Source organism: Eumetopias jubatus, unplaced genomic scaffold (assembly GCF_037043125.1).
Source record: "Eumetopias jubatus isolate StellerSeaLion01/CBP00866 unplaced genomic scaffold, mEumJub1_p1.0 scaffold_15, whole genome shotgun sequence".
Classification (NCBI taxonomy): domain Eukaryota; kingdom Metazoa; phylum Chordata; class Mammalia; order Carnivora; family Otariidae; genus Eumetopias; species Eumetopias jubatus.
Genome location: NW_028274821.1, coordinates 58,347,556 through 58,367,767, shown reverse-complemented (window position 1 = coordinate 58,367,767; position 20,212 = coordinate 58,347,556). Strand labels below are relative to the sequence as shown.

Sequence of the window (20,212 nt, the reverse complement as noted above, 5' to 3'; positions counted from 1 at the left end):
TCCTAGGGTTGTTCTGAGGGTTAATTAAGGTAACACATGCTATGCATGTAGTTCTGAGCTTGGTATGTAGTTGTTGCTCAGCAAAGTTAACTGTTACTCTGTATGTTCACAGATACCTGGATGTGTGAGTGCATCTGTTTGATGTTCAAGTCTGATTGGGAGTTATTTGTACTGTTGTATCTGTAGTGTGATTTGTAAGTGAGAGTATATCTGTGTGATATTTTTGTGTGGTAATATGCCTGATTCTGTTTTATTTGTTGTGTATGTGATTTTGTGTTGATATACATGTGTGATTAAATGACTATGTAGGTCTGTGTCTACATGATGAACAGCGTCATGGATATTGACATGTTGACTGCCAGGGCATGCATGAATCCGTGATCATATCAGTTCTCAGCACCTGCATTCCCCTCCCTTCCTATGGAGACGTCATAACCCTAGGTGTCCCTCATTTTCTCACCCTGAGGGAACCGGAACCCGGGGGCAGGGGCAGGGGCGGGTGCCAGTGAGGAGGCGTTTACACAGGAGCACATGTTCCCTCTCAGACTGTGTATGGGAGGGGGAGCCCCCTATCTTGCACATATCCTGAAGGCTCCAGAGGAAGTGCTCCACCCCAGCCCATTCTTAGTTCCCTGTCTTGTCACCATGGCAGCAGTTGCCAGGGGCTCCCATGGTTGCTAAGATCTAGGTGTGGGAGGCTGCTAAGCCCTGTTGCCAGTAGAAACAAGAGAACAGGAGGGGGGGGAGGAAGACTACCCCCACAGATGCCAGCTCTCTGCAGTGACAGGACAGGTCCTTGGACCTCTCCTGTCCCCAAACTGTACCTATGACTTGTATGTGGCAATACTCTTGTGGGGGGGCTTTCACAGGAAGTTGGAACTGGAATATAGGGATCCACCTTCTGAGGCGACTGTGGCTCTAGCCTGCCCTTTACCATCTTTAAAGTTGGGAGGCTCTTAGAAATTAGTGACTACTTCATTCTGTCCTCCAACCCTTATACTTCTCCCCTAGCAATGTCTCTGCTTGAGTTCTCCTGTGGCTGGTGCTTATTACCTGATGATTTCACCTTGGATAGGAATGCTACATTGACCCCTGGATGCAGACTGACTCCTTCCTGAGGTCAGACTCTTAGCATCTCACCTGGATATATTTCATGCTGACACTTGGACCCAGAATTCAGTTCCACACTGAGTGCCAACTTTGACCTCACCTGAGACACTGACCTTGGCCTTAGTCCTAGACCAGACAGTTCCCCAAACTCAACCTTAGCCTAAGTCCTTTCTAGACATGGATGAGCCCTAATCTTACTTGAATTCAACTGCAGATTCAGTTCTGATCCTGTTCACTGATTGGACACTGACCAGCGATCTAACTCCTTGGTACTCACCCGATCTAAACCTACACTGACCAGTAGTAGTGTTCAAAGGGGTTATTTCTTGCCTTGGGAGTGAGAGGATAGTGCTAGAAATGACCAGCAGAGGGCGTGCAACATCAGGTTCTAGAGGCAGGCCTTCCGGAGCCCATCTGGGAAGGGGAAGTCAGGTGTATTGAGATCTTGGCTCTTTTCTCTCAGGTCACGACCCAGAGCTGGAGGCACAACAGTCGGTCTGTGAGGTTGAACTAAAGAAATTAACTTTCCCAACCCAGTTATTCTAATGTTTTGTGGTCACGTGGGTCTGTACAATCTTGACTCTGCCTCTAGCTCAGCTGGGCTCAGGGCTGGGCATACACCAGAAGGTGCTTAACCATTTACAGACATCACAAATCTCAAGAGGACTGTATACCTGGTAAGGCATCCTACCCCCAACTCAACATTTCTGTCATATACTTATACAGCTTCACTACCTTCCCTGGTATCCAGTTACCTTTTGGTCCTATTGAGCAAAAATCTGCCTCTCCTCCACCTTTGGTCTTAGCTCTGTCTTTGAGGTCACATTGACCTCATCAGTCCCATCTGTCAGGCATCAGCCATCTACATCCCTCAAGTCTGCTCCTCTCCAGGATGAGACGTCTCTCAGGCCTTCATGGGTTCCTTCTCTGCCTTGTTCCATTCTAGCCCCTAAGACCATGCTACACTGGCTGGGTTTCAATTCATGGTGCCTGACTCTGATTAGCTTTTTCTAGGAGTGCTGGTGCAGTGTACAAATGAGCCAGCCTGCCTCTCTCATCTGACTCTGACCTTCTTCCTACATAGCCTCACCTTACATCAGTTTTTTGGTAGCTACCTCATACTGTTCCTCCATATCAAGTGAAGACCATAACCCCCTCTTCCTGAGCTGCTGGATCACATCTTGCGCATTTGTACAATGTTACAAATGTACAATTGCCCAAATGTTACGATTTTGAAAGGAGTATTGTATTTATTTTAAAAACAAAGATACTTGAAATAAATGAAACAAACATTTTTTGCAATACCTTCTGCGTTTTAGAACAATCCTTGGGCTTGGAAATCTCTGCATTTATGTTTACTTAAAGGTGGGACAGGAGGGATTGAAGTGCTTGCTTCAGCAACACATATGCTAAAATTGGAACCATACAGAGAAGATTAGCATGGCCCCTGCACAAGGATGACATGCAAATTCATGAAGCGTACTGTATTTTTGGTTTTGATGAATGTCAAAATGTAATAATGTAAAGTGAATGTATATATGAATAAATTAGTATATTACCAAAAAAGAAAAAAAAAAAAGAGGGACTGAAGATATCCCACTGTCTCAGCTGTGACTTCAGCACTGTGGACAGAGGCCATTAGCGGTACCCCCGGCTATGCCTGTGATTGTGGGTGGGTGGAAGATGATACATGCACAGCTTGTAGATAGGGCCAGAAATCCTTGCTGCTCACTTAATGCCTTATAGTGTATGAAACTCTTTCCTCTTACCAAACTAATTCTGTCCTCACTTGACTGTCAGCCCAGGAGATAGGACAGGAATTGTTTTCCCAGACTTTTACAGATGAGGAAACAAGTTCAGCAAGGTCAAACTCCAAGCAACCCTTTGGGTGGGGTGGGAGAGAGAACTCTATTCCAGGTTTAGCAAGTTTAGCAGCTAGTCTTTCCCCTTTGAGCAATGACTTCCTCTAGAGATAAGAGGAGTACACTTGAGCCAGAGCAGGGCAGGGTGAGTGGAAGTTTGTGTGGAACCGAGGCTCTAGCCAGCCCTGGGAACAAGTGGCAGGAGGAGGAACAATCCTCAGAGGACCGAAAATTCATCAGGATTGCCAGACTGAGGGTGGGGAAACCTTGCTTTTCACTAGAGTCCACAGAGGCCCAGCTTTTATGTCTCTTTTTCTCTCCTAATGCTGGTCTTCATTGAAATTGGAGACAGAAGGGACCCTTAAGATCTCAAGCTGTCCTGAGCCTGATGGACCTCCATTTGAAAATTCTGGGGAGGAGAGGTACGGGAGCCATGTGAGTGAATGGGGTGAGTTGTGCAGGTTGTAAGAAATCCTGTGACATGGCTACAGGACTGGCTGCTTATGTTTCTGCTCCCAGGGTGGAAAGGGGATATGCTAGACTACACAGCAGCTGTTTCCTTGAGGTGTACCCTGACAGGCAGCACAATAAAGTAGTTAAGAACATGGGCACTGAAGCCAGACTACCTGGTTCCCCTGCTTCCTATGTGACTGTGTAACCTTGAGAAACTCTCAGCCTCTATTCCTCACTTTTCTCATCTATAATACAAACCTCGGGGTTGTTTTTTGAAGACGATTTTATGTAAAGCACTTAGAACTGCCCAGTGCATAGTAACTGCTCAAAAATATTAGCAATGATTTGTATTTGGGGCCCCTATGGTTTAGAGGTAAGTCTATACACCACTGATCCACACTCTAGAGATACTTTCCTACCTATAGGTACTGGCTCTGTTCTTATCAGGTAAAGGTAATGAAAGGGGGATTTCACAGTCCTCTGAAAAGCTTCTCTTGACCTTAGTTTACCCAACTCTATCATATCACATTAAAACATTGCAAAAATGGGGAGGAAATTCTCTACCAAGAAAGACCCAGAAGACCAGGAGAAAACATAGCCAGCTAGCTTCCCTACTTTGTCACCCAGCAGGGATTGGGAGGAGAAATGTGTTAAAACTGGCCCCTGGTTGTGGTGGTGGTGGAATACATCGCAGATAGCTCGGAGGCCTTACCTCTTCCTCAGTTTCTTAGAAAATTCTGGCTTCTCTCTTCAGTGCTTTCATTTCCCCCTCTGTGTCCATGGTGGAACCCCTGCCTCCTCCCACCCATCACTTGATTCTTGGGAAGGTCAGCACCAGGAAAGCTCTAGAAACAGCCAGTGTATTGCATTCTTCCTGGAGGCCAAGCAGCTCTTAGATTCAGGAATTGGCTAATGATAGGAAACCACACAGAAACTCAGCAGGTGCCCCAAATAACAGGAAGAAGGAAGCCAAAGTAGCATCGCAATCTCTTTATTATGATTTCCACTGTGCCCAGCCTCTGGGAGCATCAGCTCCTTCAAGAGTGAAGGCTGAGCCATGGAGAGGAGCATGCAGCTGTACTGGTGCGAAGACAGGGCTTGGGGATGTTCCCCTCAGCTTACTGTCAAGTTACCTTCCGCAGAAAAGAACATAGGAAGGGCATGAGGGACCAGAGGGCATTGGACCCTTCCACTTACTTGAGTGTTCTCAGAACTGCCCTCACAAGCTTATGTTTGGCTGGGAGACAGATCATCAGTCATCTCTTAAAGGAGCATACGTTTGAAGGCTCTTATTTCACATGGATATGGAAAGGCCTTGCTGCTTATACCTTGACATTCTCATCTATGGTTATGCCAACCCATGCTATACAAATTGGAATGTGATTGGACTTCTTAGTCACTAGCCCAGACCAGATGTGACACGCTGTCCACAATCTGGGTCATCAGGTCATGTGGCTCAGAGGGAAGGTTTTCCTTAATGCTAGTTGGGTCTAGTGGAAATTCTGTTACCTGTTTCTTTTCTTTCCTTTTAAGGTTGCCAAAAGCAGTGGCAGCAGGAAAGTAACAGCAGGGGAAATACCCAGTCCTACCACACTCCAGGACTGAGCTATAGGGAACAGGTATGATGCATTAATATTTTCCATTCTCCATCCAGTTCTCTGTTGTCTGAGCTGCAGCCAGGGGCCTGGAGAGAGATCTGGGCAAATTCAAACTAAGTGGCACTGGGAAAGTAGCAATTTTATTCCACTGTAAATTGAGGAGTGAAAAGGGGTTATGGTACTGGTGCTACCAGGATATTGTTCTGACATCCAGTTGTTCTTTTAGTGCCAAGTATATACCTGCCTTTACTCTGCTAGTTTGAAGGGGTCATGCTTATAGGATCACTAGAGCCTGCTACCAGTCCTGCCTGGAGGTTATTCTTGGCTCTGGGGTGGTCATGGCTAGCCTGAGGCCCTGCCATACAGCTTCTGCTGAGCTTCCTTCTTAGGGCTTCCTTGCACCACTCTTACTGAAGCCATGAGACCTGCAATGGTTGAGGTTGTGCTTCAGACCAAGAGGCATAGGCACAATCCTGGGCTCACACCCCAGAGAGCTGCCCTCTTCCCAGGCAGTTTGATTCTGTACCTCCAATGTTAGTGATAGGAATAGGGGAACTCCCAGATCTGGCCACTCAAATAAGGCCAGGGTGACATCCCATAGGGAGCACCAGGGCTAAAAAGGCATGTCTGCCCTTTAGCCCCAATCACTTAGGCTGAAGGTGGGAAGAGGCAATGTGCTCATGGCTTTGGCTGTTCTCAAAGGAAGAAAAGCACTTGAGAGTGGGTCAGTACCTGGGAGCAAGGGAACTGCTCCATCTCTGGGATCCAAAGGGGCCACTGCTCAAAAGCAGAGCCTACCTCTGTTGAGGAAGGCTGGTCTCAGGAGAGGAAGCCACAGAGCAGCCCTGGAGAGGTTATGTAGCCACAGCTAACTGCCTCAGCTTACTTTCTGTCCCTGCAGCTCCACTGTGTCTGGATGACATCCAGATGCCCCTGTCTTTAAATCTGAGCATAGGGAAGAGGGGTGTTGGGTGAAAAATAGGCTTAGGGCAAGGAGTCTTCGGAGGAGAAACCCTAATCTCTGTTGATAGTGGGTGGAGTGGGTGGTGTTTATAATAAGATTGATTTCAATTCTGGGTAGCCAAGAAGAAATGACTAGAACATTTTCTCAAACCCTTAGAGTCAGACACTGCTTTTTGTACTTGGCAGAATTTCAGATAGTCACAGTGATGGAAAGGCTTGATGAAAAGTAAAGGGAATGGGCTTCACTTGGTTTATAAAAGTTTGAACATTTTCGTATGTACTGCAGAGGGGCTCCATGGATTAGAACACTGCAGAGGGAGATCCCAGACGGGGGCTGGGGTGGGGCTTTTACAACTCTGGTCTGGGGGAGCAAGGGAATCTTTTCATTGGTAAAAAACTAGATGCCTAATGGAGAAGAGGCCAGTTGCTCCTCCAAGCTTTTCTGCATCTTAGGATTCTTGTGGACTGGGAACTCTACACTGGGGTCCTCTGGGCCCTCTGTAGCATGCCCTTACCAAGGAAACTTGCTGTCTTGGAATAGGAAGAGGAATAGTCCCAAATGGGCCTGATCCTACCATGAAAGAAATACTGCTTTGCCAGGCCCTGAGATGCATCTGGCCCATGGTCTTTTACCACTCATCCACAGAAAGCTAGAAGCTGCAGCTCCAGAGAGGTAGGCATCACCTTGTCTGTGAAGAATCAGGGAACAAGATAGATTTCCAGTCCCTATTACTGATGACGAGGCAGGAGAAAAAAGCTGTTCAGACAAAGCCCAGAGCTTGTCTCTACTCAAAATGCCCTATCTGTGAGATCCAGCAGCCTGAGGCCATTGGCATACAAGGTGATTGACCAGGAGAGTAAGCAAGAGCCCCTGTGCTGAATGTGCTTTAATCTTTTTCCGTGTAAAACCCCAGGTCTGGCTGCTTCAGAGGCAGTCCTTGGACCCAAGAGTCATGTGCTTTCACTTTTGTGTTCAGTTTGCTAAACTGAACAACAGCCCCTCTTACTGATCAGTCTTGGGAATATGGCTAAGCAGTATTTACAAAAAGCTGTTTTTGTTTTGAAATGTTCAGGGCCATACACGTGAACCCAGCCAGATTCATCTTCTGTCTGCTTCATTTTAGACCTGAAAAATCCAACCCCCGAAACTTCACAACCTGTTCTAGGTCAGGCAGTTTCTACAAAAGGTGTTGTTACCACAACCCTGGTTGCAGCTCCCCACTTTCCTCTGAGCATCTCAACACTGAGCTGTATGCTACTTCTTCTGTTAGCACCCAATTCAGTACAAGTGCCTTGAGCAATGGAGCTATATTAGCTTTAACATGACTGAACCAACCCCCCTCTCTAGTATTCAGATTGGAAACAGAACCTAGATTCCAGGGCCAGGGCTGACCCACAACACGCAGTGACTTGAGAACTTAATGAGAACTTAGGGGGGACAGCTGGGACTTAGAGACCAGGCTTGGTGGGGAAAGACATGTAGTGAGCAGCAGGGAGAAGCAGCAACTCAGGCCATATCTCAGTGAGGGGGAGAAGGATGAACCTTCTGTGAAGCTTTGCTGGGGCTTTCTCTGCTGAAGAGGTGAGATGCAAAAAAAAAAAAAAAAAAAGAAAGAAAGAAAGAGAGAGAGAGAAAGAAAGAGAGCTGAGATGCAAATCCTCTTCTTGGCTCCAGCTTGTCAGGGTGGTTGAAAGGAGTCCTTGCTGCTCTTTCTTGGGCTGTGAAAGAGGCTGGCTCTTGTTCTCCATACAATGGCACGCTCTTCTAGGTCTACGTTTGGGCTGAGGTGGAAAGATGGAAAATCATGAGACTTCTCCTCTCATTTTCCATCCAAACCTTGTCCTCATTGGAGATCAGGCTTCAGGTCTCTGTGGTAGTTGACTTGGGTAAAGCATCTAATACAGAGGGCTGTGACTCCTGCGATCATACTTATTCCATTCAGGCCCTTTGGGCTCTGGGCCATGTGTTCCCATCTGTAAAACAGGGGCCAGGATGGCTCATCTTGGTTTTTGACTGTTCTCCTAAAGACTTTTGGACTTGAAAGACCTGGATGAGATGTTCCTAGAATCCTGGGTTCCTGGGAGGGGCTGCCTTCCCTTCTTCTAATTAAGACTCACTCCATAGACTAGTTGCCTTCTCTGTCACTAGAAATTAGAATTTAAATAAACAGAGGCTGAAGTGCAGTGGTGGTTTTCAGTAACTTTCCCACCCCAACATACCTGAGGGACATAGCACATACCTACCAGAACAGTGGCTCACCACAGAAGGGATTTGCAACTGAGGAAGAGGGAGCCTATCAGCATCTCTAGGACAGCATGTGAGTCTGATGCCCTATTATTAAGAATCACTTGGCCAGAGACTTGTCTATTGGAAATCAGAACTGGCCAATAGAAGGAGTGAATAGAGACCCCTCTCATCTACACCAGGAGCTTCACAAAGGACCTTTGGTCCTTTTTCAACCAAGAAGAACCAGGTCTCTGTGGGCATGGACAGCTAGGCATATGTGTATGTGTGTGTGTGTGCACACATATGTGTGCAGTGGCAGGTCTAGTCTAGGATGTGAGGGCTGGGGGGATGGGTCCAAGAGTGGATACTGCCACAGCTCTCAGGGCTTTTCCCTGCAGCAATGCATATATTGCCTCTGTTGTGAGGGGCGCAGTGATTTCAGTTCCATAAAGCTTAGTGTCAAATTGAGATGCTGGCAGTACTCCATCCCCACAAGTCTCAGTACCAGAGGATGGTGGGGAAAGAGGGAAAGAGAAAAAGGAGAGGAGGGAGACCACTGTCTCTGAACTGAGCTTCTCTGCTCCATGCTATCCTGGGGGTTTCAGATGAATTGCTGCACTGTTGGGGCGAGCAGCCAAGATGTAGACAACATTCTCCCGCAGAAAGGTAGGCCAGTCCACAAATCTGGAGTGGGAGCAAAGAACAGGTTTGTGAGGTTGGCTGTAGAGCCTGGATGCTCATGAGAACTGATCCCAGTGGCAGTACGGCTTAAGCCGGGCAAAGCTCAGGTAAGCCCTGGCTTTTGGCTGACATAGGTATGGCTGGCTGTGCTTCCACATGGACAGTCCAGCCGGCTGACCCTATAGATCTTGGGTCAAATGGACATTTTTGGAGCCTGGTTTCTGGGATATGCACTTGCTGTTTTGGGGTAGCAGTGGGCAATGCCCACTTGTGTGTGTTGAAGAGTCAGGAGTGCAGACAGCCCAGTGAAGGGATCCTACTCACCTGGACTCCTGCTCTGTGGGCAGCAGAGCCTTGTCTTGACTCTTGCTGCTGCTGCTGGCTGGGCTGCTGTCTGCTATGGGACCCACATGGCTGATGCTGTTGGACACAAGGATATGTGGTTAGGAGTGGGAAAATGAAAGGTCCGGCCCCTCCCAAACTCTGGGGAACCCATGGCTCAGATATGCACGTCCACACTTTTCTGACATGGCTGACAGTTTGGAGTAGAGGATGCCCTATGCCTTGAACAATAAGAGGCAGTGTCCTTTGTCTAATGCACAGGAAGCTCCTCTCCTGTCTGTTGACAGAAGAAACCGAGAGGTACCTTTCATACCAAGGGCCATTTGGCATGGAAAAAGGAGGAGGGCATGTGAGTGGGGGCAGGGATTGGTAGAGAACAGACCTGACACTGCAGGAAGGAGCCTCTGCAAGGTGTTTGCAGAACCAAGAGTGCTGGGCTCCACGGCACTCTGCCTCACTGATAGTGCTCCCGCTGCCCCGGGCTAGGAAGGTGGCCCGGGCTCGCTCCCGCTCTTTCACTGTCAGAAGCCTTAACAGAGAGTTCTGGGGAAGAGACAAGTTAAGATCTTGGAGGTGAAAATATTTTGTAAAATGTCAAGCCATAGAGAATCCTACCTCCATTACCATCTCTGCAGCCTCCCTTTGAAGCTGCCCAGAGCCTTTCTGGTAGCATTGACATTTGCAGTTGGGTCCAGTGCAAATCAATCTTCCTTGGGCAGTTTGCCCAGCTTAGGCACTGGATCACCTGTCACTGGGTGGAATGTGAGCCCTTTCCTTCTATGGTCCCTGCTAAGACAGTACTTAGTGCTCCTCCAACCTGCCCAGCATGCTTCCTAGGTCTCTGCCACCCAGTAGCCCATAGACATTCACCCCGGCTGGCCCTCACCTGGGGACGCAATTGCTGCAGAAGTAGGAGGGACTCATGGGACAAGAAGTCATGCCACTCTATGTGTCCTCGATGTTCAGGGTCCAGGGCTGCAAACTGGCGGGCTGCCTGCTCCTCTTGCTCCTCGCTTAGAGCCCTGTCACTGTCCCCCCGCTTTGCTGCTTGGTGGCGGTAGCGCAGGAAGTCCTCCAGTGTCAGGGAGCAATCTGTGGGAGGCACCCCATACTAGCCAAGCCCACCCTTTCCTCAGCCTCTGGGGCACCTCCATTTGCTTTTAGAATACCCTCCAGAACCCCTACATCCATAGCTTTCGTGGAGTCTTTGTCTCCCATAGCCAGGATAACTCAGGCTGTGGTGGGTGGGGAAGATGGGCGGGTGTGTGGGTGCCCCTGGTGGCCAACAGCTCGGGAACAGGGACCTATTTACCCCTACTCTCCAAATTCCAGCATACTCCTTTTATGGTTTGTCCTAAAAAGTATGGAGGAAAAATGTGCCAGCCGCTCTCCATCTGGCAGCACTGTCCAGCCTTACCAGGAATGACTTTACACTGCTGAAAGGTCTCTGTGAGGCTGTACATTTCCTCCTCAGTTAGCAGCAAGTTGAGATTATCCTGAAAAAAAAAAAAGAAAGATCTGAGGGGCGCCTGGGTGGCTCAGTCGTTGGACTTCTGCCTTCGGCTCAGGTCATGATCCCAGGTCCTGGGATCAAGCCCCACATCGGGCTCCCTACTCCGCGGGAAGCCTGCTTCTCCCTCTCCCACTCCCATTGCTTGTATTCCCTCTCTCGCTGTGTCTCTCTCTGTCAAATAAATAAATAAAATCTTTAAAAAAAAGAAAGATCTGAGTCAGTGGCCATATAGACCAGTAAGAGAGAAAGGCCAAGATCAAGAAGCATGGAAATTGTATTTCAACTTGAAGGTAATTCTGGGATCATCTAATCCCAGCCTCTAATCATAATCAAAGAGACTGAAGCCCCAGAAAGGGGAAAGGATTTGCTCAGAGTTACTCAACTCTGGAGCAGAATCTTCTCCAGAAGCCAGGTATCCTGATTCTAGACCTGAGACCTTTTTACTAAACAGTAGTTTTAAAATTATTCTCTGAGGGGCACCTGGGTGGCTCAGTCATTAAGCGGCTGCCTGCGGCTCAGGTCATGATCCCAGGGTCCTGGGATGAAGCCCCACATCAGGCTCCCTGTTCCGTGGGAAGCCTGCTTCTCCCTCTCCCACTCCCCCTGCTTGTGTTCCTGCTCTCGCTATCTCTCTGTCAAATAAATAAATAAAATCTTAAAAAAAAATTATTCTTTGAGATACCCTAAGGAATCCTCGGAAGTGCCTTGGGAAGCTGCTGCAAGGGAAAAGGGGACTAATGAGTGGGCATAGTTGTGAATCCCCAGCTCCGTCAACCACAGCAGCTCCATCTTTATTCATTTTATGTATTTGGCTTCTATGTTAGATTGTGCTCAAAGAGTATTTCAGTTAAAAAATAAGTTTAATTCTAACTCTGCTCCTAGTAGGCTGTATTATTTTAAATAATCCAGAATGGTTTTGAAAGAGATGCCATCATGATGAAGTTCCTAAAACCAAATGAGTTTTTTGTGGTGCCACAGAAATTTTAATTCCAAAACAGCAGTAATATGTTATTTTATTAATACTAATTTACAGTCTTATAGTCTTTAAGCTGTCAAAGATTCTTTCTAGTAGGTTATTTTCCTCTCTTAAAATACCAGCAAAGAAGAGGAACAGACATTTCATGAGTATTCGTTTATAGATTTCATAAAGAACTCAATTCTTTCAATAACACTTATTGAGCACTTGGTATATGCTGGGCACAGTGGGGTGTAACACTGTGAAATGTTCAGTGGGGCTGGAGTGTAGGGTGTGTGTGTATGTGTGTGGAGGGAGAGTAGAGAGGAATGACAAAAGATAAGGGAGAAGTAGGCAGAAGCCTGACTGTGAAGTGCCTCAAATGCCCATTAGTGAGCCCTTCAAATGGGCTTTTATTCTGAGGGCAAAGGGGAGTCACCAAATGTTTAAGTAGGGTCCACACCCAGTGTGGAGCCCAATGTGCGGCTTGAACTCATGACCCCTGAGATCATGACCTGAGCTGAGGTCAAGAGTTGGACGCTTAACCGACTGAGCCACCGAGGTGGCTGACTGAATGGTTTTTAAGGGCATATGTAGTGCCACAGTCAGATCTTTGCTGTGTGGAAAATGAATCAGAGAGGCAAAGTCTAGAAACATGGAGAACAGTTAGTTAGCTGTTGCTATAGTGCGGGTAAGAAAAGATGAATGGCTGACCTAAGACGTGAGAATGGAAAAGAGAAGAGATTTGAGAGGTATTAATAGGTAGATCAGTAGGACCTGCTAACTTACTGGATGTGAGGGATGAAGGAGAGGAATGAGCTGGTATTGGTAACTGGAGGGGTGGTATTACTGTTCACAGAGGTAAGAAATTTAGAGAGAACAGGTTTCAGGGAAAAGAGTTCATTTTGGGTCATGGTGATGTGAAGTACCCATGAGGCATCAAGATGGATGTAAATCCAAGAGACAAGAAATTTAGGTCTGGACACACAGGTTTGGGAATCATTTGTGTTTAGATGGTCGCTATAGCCACTGAAGTACATGAAATAACCCAGGGAGAGAGTGTGTATCAGAAAAGAAGAGTGTTAACAACAGAACCCCAAGGAAGATCAGCATTTAGGACTGTGAGAAGAAATTAACTAAGGGCACTCAGAATGGTCAGAGAAGAAGGTAGGAGGAGAATCAGTAGGGAGTACTGGAAGCCGAGAAAAGAGAGTTACACAACGTAGAAGGTAATGTTAACAGTGGTGATACAACTATGATGGGACTTTACTGATTTTCTATTTTCTCTAATTTCCTTATTTTACATAATAATTCTCATAACTACTTAAATCCCCCCAAAAAGAGGAGGCAATAAGGGAGTGCTAAATACCTCACAGGGGCCAAGTAAGAAGATGCCTGAGAAAAGGTCATAGACTTGACAGTCAGGTCATTGGTGACTTTAGAAAGAACCCATCCAGCAGAATGACAGATGCAGAAGCTGAATTACAGGTGGTTGAGGAGCCACTAGGAGATGATGGAATCTTTTCAAAAAGCCTGGCTGGGAAGGGAAGAAAGGGGAGGAGCTTGGAAGAAACCTTTGTAAAAAGTCTGGCATGTGGTAGTAATGATGGTAGGACTGTGACAGAAAGCCAGGAAGGGTTAGGAAGGAGATACCTTCAGCTGGGGCCCACACATCAGCAGCACACTGCAGGGCAGAGTTGCTGTGAGTGAAAAGGCTGGTGTTTGGAGGGGTGGTGACTAGAGAAGATGGTGTGTAGAGCAGGGTCTACTGTGACATACTTCAGCTGGGGAAAAGGTGTGTAAGTGGCTGGGAATAACTGTTCTATACTTGATTTTATAGACAAGCCATAGATAAAGTGATATTTGTTAGAAAGTGGCACATCTTTGCTTTCTTCCAGGCAGTAGGAAGAAGAGGGGGAAGTCTGCTGAGATGTTCCTTAGAAGATATCTGCAGGATAACAGACCAATAAAGCAAGACTTTTTTTTTTAAAGATTTTATTTATTTGACAGAGAGAGACACAGCGAGAGAGGGAACACAAGCAGAGGGAGTGGGAGAGGGAGAAGCAGGCTTCCCGCAGAGCAGGGAGCCCGATGTGGGGCTCTATCCCAGGACCTCATGACCTGAGCCGAAGGCAGACGCTTAACGACTGAGCCACCGGGCACCTCGAATAAAGCAAGATTTACATTCTATTCAGATGTACTGAGAAATGGATAAGAATCTGGCTTTTGTCTTTTTAAAAGTTGGAAGGCAGGGTGCCTGGGTGGCTCAGTGGGTTAGGTGTCTGTCTGCCTTTGGCTCAGTCAGGACAGAGCCCCGCATCCAGCTTCCTGGGGAGTCTGCTTTTTCCTCTCCCTCTGCTGCTCCCCCTGCTTGTGCTCTCTGTCAAATAAATAAATAAAATCTTAAAAAAAGTTGGAAGGCATTTATATATATAATTTGCAAAGTTCTGAATCAACAGACCTTTGATATTTAATTTACATAATGATCACTTTAGAGATGAAGTTCTTCATCCTAAGAGTTAGGTGGTAGGCCAAGTGATGATCTTAGGACTAAGAAGTGTTACTATGTTAGAACCTATCCCTGTTGGAAGCAAGCTGGTTAGGATGATTTTTCAGATGAGTACAATAAATGACAACTAAAGACTATTAGAGAAAGCACTATTCCAAGCACAATTACTATTGAGTAATTAGGCCTCATCCTAACCATTGATTCCTCTAGCTCAGTGTTTCTCAGTTGGGGTGAGTTTTGTTCCCCTAGGACACACTGGGTAATATCTGGAGACATTTTTGGTCATCACAACTGGGGGTGGGTGCTACTGACATCTAATGGGGTAGAGGCCAGGGATGCTGCTGAACATACTACATTGCACACATCCCCCACAAAAAAAATTACTGTGTCCAAAATGTCATAGTACTGAGGTAGAGAAAGCCTGACCAAGTTTGAGGATCCCAGTATCTACTATTGGAAAACTCTTTTAGGTCACTGCCTAGAAACCAGTGTTCTTAGACTGGGTCTCCAGAAAAGTGCCAAGTTCCCTGCGGTGCGGCAGCCCATAGTCCCTGCAGTCAAGGCTTACACAGTAGTGGCAGCTCCAGCCAGTTTCTGTGTGGGCTGTCTCGGTCACCTCCGCTGCACTATCTCCTTGGATGTAGCCCATGCGGCGCAGGCAGCCATCATGGAAAACCCTGGTGCAGATCCTGCATGGGAAGAGGCTCTCAGCTGTCCAGACTTCACAGACATCACACATCTCATCGTTGACAACCTGGCAAAAAGAATAAATAGTGTATTCATTTCCAGTGTAGGCAGCAAGATCCTATGGCCACGAAACACAGAGTTACCGACATGGGGCTGAATATCCCTGGAGCAGCCCAGAGGAACAATTCCAACTGAAGCCTGTGTTAAGGTGATAGAGCTTTCCCTCTGGAAGACAAGAACCAGCAAGCTCTTCCATCTGCTCAGGTCTCTGTGACCATTTTTCTGAACAGGGATGCTACTAACATTTTTGGAAAAAAATAATCTGTTCTGAAAGACTGTCCCAGACATTGCAGGGCACTTAGCACCCCTGGTTTTCTTGGCACCAAAAATCAGTAGCAACTCCAGTGATGACCTTCTTGAATGCCCACAAATTTCCAAATGCCTCCTACAGGGACTACTACTATCCCTTAGTGAGACGGATGGCAAAAGACCTCCCATGGTGTCATTCCTTATCACCCACTGTCTCTAGTCTTTCACTAAGACCAATCTAGGATGTAACATTTTTATTCTTGTAGAAGAAATTCAAAGATTGTTCTGCACTCAACTGTACTTTTCTAGAGTTTTTTCTTTTTGAGTCTCACTTTAACTATACCCAGGCCTCCCTGATCCTCAGAAGGTCTAAGACTTGAGGACTGTGCCCTAACTGGGTACTCACAAGTTCTCTGGGCTCCAAGCAGATATCAGGAGGCTTGTCATCATCCAGCTTCCGGGTGGGGCGGATGAAGGCAGGGGGTGTGAAACGATTAGTCCTGTCAAACTCCTCCGGCTCCACTCCACGCCCATCTCGGAGCCTCTCCCAAGCTGCACGATTGACACTGCTCTCTTCTTGGAGCACTGGGGTACTTGCCTCTGCTCCTTTCTCCTCCTGTACCTCCTGGACAGAGCCCTCTACTGTGCCACGGCGGGACCCTGGAAGCTCACCAGGGCGTCGGATAGAAGGCCTGTCCCGTAGCCCATCCTTGAAGGCAGACACAGCCAGGCTCACCTTTTGCACCTGCTCCACTGTCTGCCGCTTGGACATCAACACCCCCATGGCTCTGTGAACAAAAAGCAGAGGCCCAGATTCAGCCAATGGCTGACCATGTCAAGCCAATCAATTTCAACCATTCATCTAAGTGGCAAGTATTATTAGATAGTTTTTCCCTCTTCTGGAACTCAGTGGCATGGTGGGATGGAGAAGCTCCTGTTAAAGAGTCAGAAGACCCTGGTTCTATTTCTGACTGGCCTTGCGATTTTGGTTTTCCTATTTGTAAAATGAGGGCTATTTGCTCAGTGCACTTCACAGGACTGTCATGAGGATAACATTAGAAAATGTGCTTATTAAGTGCTTAGTAGACTGGAAAGTATTCTACAAATGTGAAATGGTATCTCTTTTATTTCTTGCTGTCCCAAAGTTAATTAGGTCCAGGGGTCCCAGGCCCCTGGAGATAGTTGGAGACTTCAGAGCCTAAGTCTCTCCTCTGCCACATGAGATGATCCAAAGCTTAAAGCAAGACTACAGCAATACATTTCAGACTTCTGATTGAAGAAAATCTCCTCCAATAAGTGCTGTGCACAGTGCATCCAGGATAATCCGCATCAAATTCTCACTTTTTCAGTCAGAGTGAATGCACTCCTATTTTTAGGGGATTCCTGAATTAGATAAGAAACTACCAACCTAGCCACATGGTCAAGGTCACAAACACTCCTTTGCCCCCTCTAATTGGCTATGCTTCTTTGTGGGTCTGTTTGTCTTTCACAGACAACCTGCCCATTTTTAAGTTCTGAAGTGCTTCTCAGACTTTTAAGGCTTCACTAATGTTACTCCCACATTTTTTCTTTTGATTTTCTGAGCTGTTCAATAAAACCTTTACGGGTTAAGAAGTAACATTATCCCTGCTCTTCCTCTGCAGTACCAGGGTACAACACTGGAGAGTGAGGGCATGACATCGCATATTGCAAAACTGGTTTGCTATTTCCTAACCTGAAGGGTCTTAGTGGAATTCAGCTGGCGAATGCGTGTTCTAAGTAAAGTGAAATGGAGAGTCCATTTTAGCCTTGCTCTCAATCCATTATAATCAAGGCTTATTGAACAGTACTATGTATAAGGTACTAACTACTCATCATAGAAATAAAAGACAGGAGCTGAAATCAAGAGCCTGACTTAACCGACTGAGCCACCAAGGCGCCCCTCAGTGGACAATTAATAAATTGTGATTAAAAAATCCTTTTTGGGGGGCGCCTGAGTGGCTCAGTCATGAAGTGTCTGCCTTTGGCTCAGGTCACAGTCCCAGGGTCCTGGGATCGAGCCCCGCATCAGGCTCCCTGCTCAGCGGAGAGCCTGCTTCTCCCTCTCCCACTCCTGCTGCTTGTGTTCCCTCTCTCGCTGTGTCTCTCTCTGTCAAATAAATAAATAAAATCTTAAAAAAAAATCCTTTTTGGGGGGTTCCTGGGTGGCTCAGTCAGTTAAGCAGCCAACTCCTGCATCCTAATATTTATAGCAGCAATGGCCACAATAGCCAAAATATGGAAAGAGCCCAGATGTCCATCAACAGATGAATGGATAAAGAAGATAAATAAGATGTAGAATATATATACAATGGCATATTACTCAGCCATCAAAAAGAATGAAATCTTGACATTTGCAATGATGTGGATAGAACTAGAGGGTACTATGCTAAGCTAAATAAGTTAGAGAAAGACATATGATTTCACTCATATGTGGAACTTTTTTTTATTTAAATATTTTATTTATTTATTTATTTGACAGAGAGAGACAAAGTGAGAGAAGGAACACAAGCAGGGGGAGTGGGAGAGGGAGAAGCAGGCTTCCCGCTGAGCAGGGAGCCTGATGCGGGGCTCAATCCCAGGACCCGGGATCCTGACCCGAGCCAAAGCAGACGCTTAACGACTGAGCCACCCAGGCACCCCTCATAAGTGGAATTTAAGAAACAAAACAGAAGAACACAGGGGAAGGGAAGGAAAAATAAGATGAAAACAGAGAGGGAGGCAAACCATAAGAGACTCTTAAATATAGGAAACAAACTGGCGGTTTCTTGAGGGGAGGTGGGGGGGATGGGGTAATTGGGTGATGAGCATTAAGGAGGGCACTTGATATAATGAGCACTGGGTGTTATATGCAACTGATGAATCACTAAATTCTACCCCTGAAACTAATACATTGTATGTTAACTAAATTGAATTTAAATTTTTAAAAAAAGGAAAAAAAGTTCATGTGACCTAGCCTGGTGGGGTTGGGCCTAGGGGTAGAGAGGAGAGTGTGTGTGTTAGAGATTTTGCTGAGACTATGGATCCAGACGATTCTTTTCCTTTTTTCTTTTTAAAAAGATTTTATTTATTTATTTGAGAGAAAAAGTGAGCACAAGCGGGAGGGTGGAGAGAGGCAGAGGGAGAGGAAGAAGCAGACTCCCCACTGAGCAGGAAGCCACAGTGCATGGCTCCATCCCAGGATCCCGGGATCAAGACCTGAGCCAAAGGTAGACACTTAACTGACTGAACCACCCAGGCGACCCAAACGATCCAGAGGATTCTTGAAGAGGCTGAGTCTATAGTCTCCAGACCTGTCCACATGCCTCAAGAGCACAGCTGTGCTCTATGGTGAGGTGGGAAAGCAAGTCCCCCACTTAGAGCAAAAGGAACAGGCATACCACACCAAGAGGGAGAATGTAAAACTGACACACAGCCCTTCACAACAGACTTTCTTCATGATCAATTATTTCCAAGGCTACAGGGTTTTCCTCAGAAAACTTTCATGGTATGTTTTTCAAAATTTTTGACTGTGACTCATAGTAAGAAATACTGTTTATGATGTGACCTTGTATATACATAGTTACAAACATGTGTCCATAGATCTAGAACTGAACCAAAAGTTTTGTGAGCCAGTCCTCTTTTACTACCTGATATTTTCTACTCTATTTCATTAAAACAATCTTGATAGTGACTCTCTCAAATGATTTCATGACTTCCCAATGGGTCTGGACCTGAATTTGAAAAATATAGCCTTAGGATACTTTTATATTTATTATTAGAGAACTACATTTTTTGTGTTTTGATTTAAGAATGGTTACTGCTAAAGGACAGCATTGTGGAGTATAAGGTAAGCTTTCCCCTTGACTGCTGTGGTGCAAGAACAGAGGTCTCAAGCTTGTCCTGAGTCTGTGGTCCTAAAACTGATGGTCACCGGAGGAGAGGTGGGTGGGGGCATGGGTGACATAGGTGATGGGGATTAAGGAGTGAACTTGTTGTGATGAGCACTGGGTGATGTATGGAATTGTTGAATCACTATATTGTACACCTGAACTAATAGAACACTGTATGTTAACTATACTGGAATTAAAATGAAAAAAAAGGGGGGGCTATGATTCTAGCAGAGATGGACAGCTACTAATACACCTTTGACTGAAGAAGACCCTACTCTATATGAGAGACTGATCCTCTTGGACCTGTGCACAAATGTAAAAGAATATTTCTTCATTTGTTTACAATGTTAAGAAGGTGGAAGTAATGTCAATAGGAGAATTATTAAATAACCTGTAAAATAGTCATACCAAAAATAGAGAAAAAAACTGATTTAATCCAGTAGGAACACAAAGATCAGAGCAACGAATGATTCTCATTGGCTGGATCCTGGAGCAGGTGGGGGAATATATATCTGAATTCCAGGAGGAGAGGACACATAGTGGATTGAAAAAGCATAATATATATTTATATCTGTAAAGCAAATATTAAAAATCATCACTTTTTATTTTTGGTAACATAGACTACAAAACAGCAGAGATTGACAGTGTCCTCTTGGTTGCTGGGGAGACACAAAAGTACTAGCTCTCTAAATAGTTGGGGAAAGCCCCCTCCCAGAAGTTGTATTATAAATTTTGGGGAGTAGTTATAAGACATTTAAGTTTATCAGCAAGAAAGTATGGGTTGAAAAAAAGTTGTGAAATGCTTATTTGGAGACCTAGAATAACCATATGAAATTCACTTTTTCAAGAATGATTCATTGAAGGAAAATCAATGGTATACATTTGGTTCTTACTGGCTTTTTCAGATATTGAGTTCTCAACAAAGGCCAAAGAGGGAGGATACTCTGTAGGTGAACTGAGTCATTAATAGTGTATCAGTAAATTAACCACAGGCATCTCCCAGTACATTGTAGTCCAGCTACAACCCATTATTCTCTGTAAGGATAACAAGAATCACTATTAAGCTATCTGAATTGTTAATGATGTTACTGCAGTGGTTTGGGGAGTTGATCT

At 45.9% G+C, this 20,212-nt stretch overlaps 1 protein-coding gene and 1 non-coding gene across 3 annotated transcripts; one reads left to right on the top strand and one right to left on the bottom strand.

Annotated features, from left to right (window-relative positions):
* Positions 1 to 2,495: 2,495 nt before the first annotated feature.
* LOC114218293 (U6 spliceosomal RNA) lies at positions 2,496 to 2,602 on the top strand. The gene has a single exon (XR_003611168.1). It is a non-coding gene; the product is annotated as a U6 spliceosomal RNA (small nuclear RNA).
* Positions 2,603 to 8,800: 6,198 nt separating this feature from the next.
* PHF24 (PHD finger protein 24) lies at positions 8,801 to 15,993 on the bottom strand. 2 transcript variants are annotated; one of them, XM_028115131.1, is made up of 7 exons: positions 15,616 to 15,993; positions 14,782 to 14,967; positions 10,654 to 10,732; positions 10,123 to 10,328; positions 9,619 to 9,779; positions 9,219 to 9,314; positions 8,801 to 8,897 (listed from the first exon to the last, which is right to left on the bottom strand). In XM_028115131.1, the coding sequence occupies exons 1-7, from the start codon at positions 15,991 to 15,993 to the stop codon at positions 8,801 to 8,803; spliced, it is 1,203 nt and encodes a 400-aa protein (XP_027970932.1). The 2 variants fall into 2 exon arrangements, with proteins under 2 accessions (XP_027970932.1, XP_087875133.1); XM_088019007.1 differs by having other exon boundaries at positions 14,782 to 14,902; positions 15,616 to 15,743.
* Between the last annotated feature and the right edge of the window lie 4,219 nt (positions 15,994 to 20,212).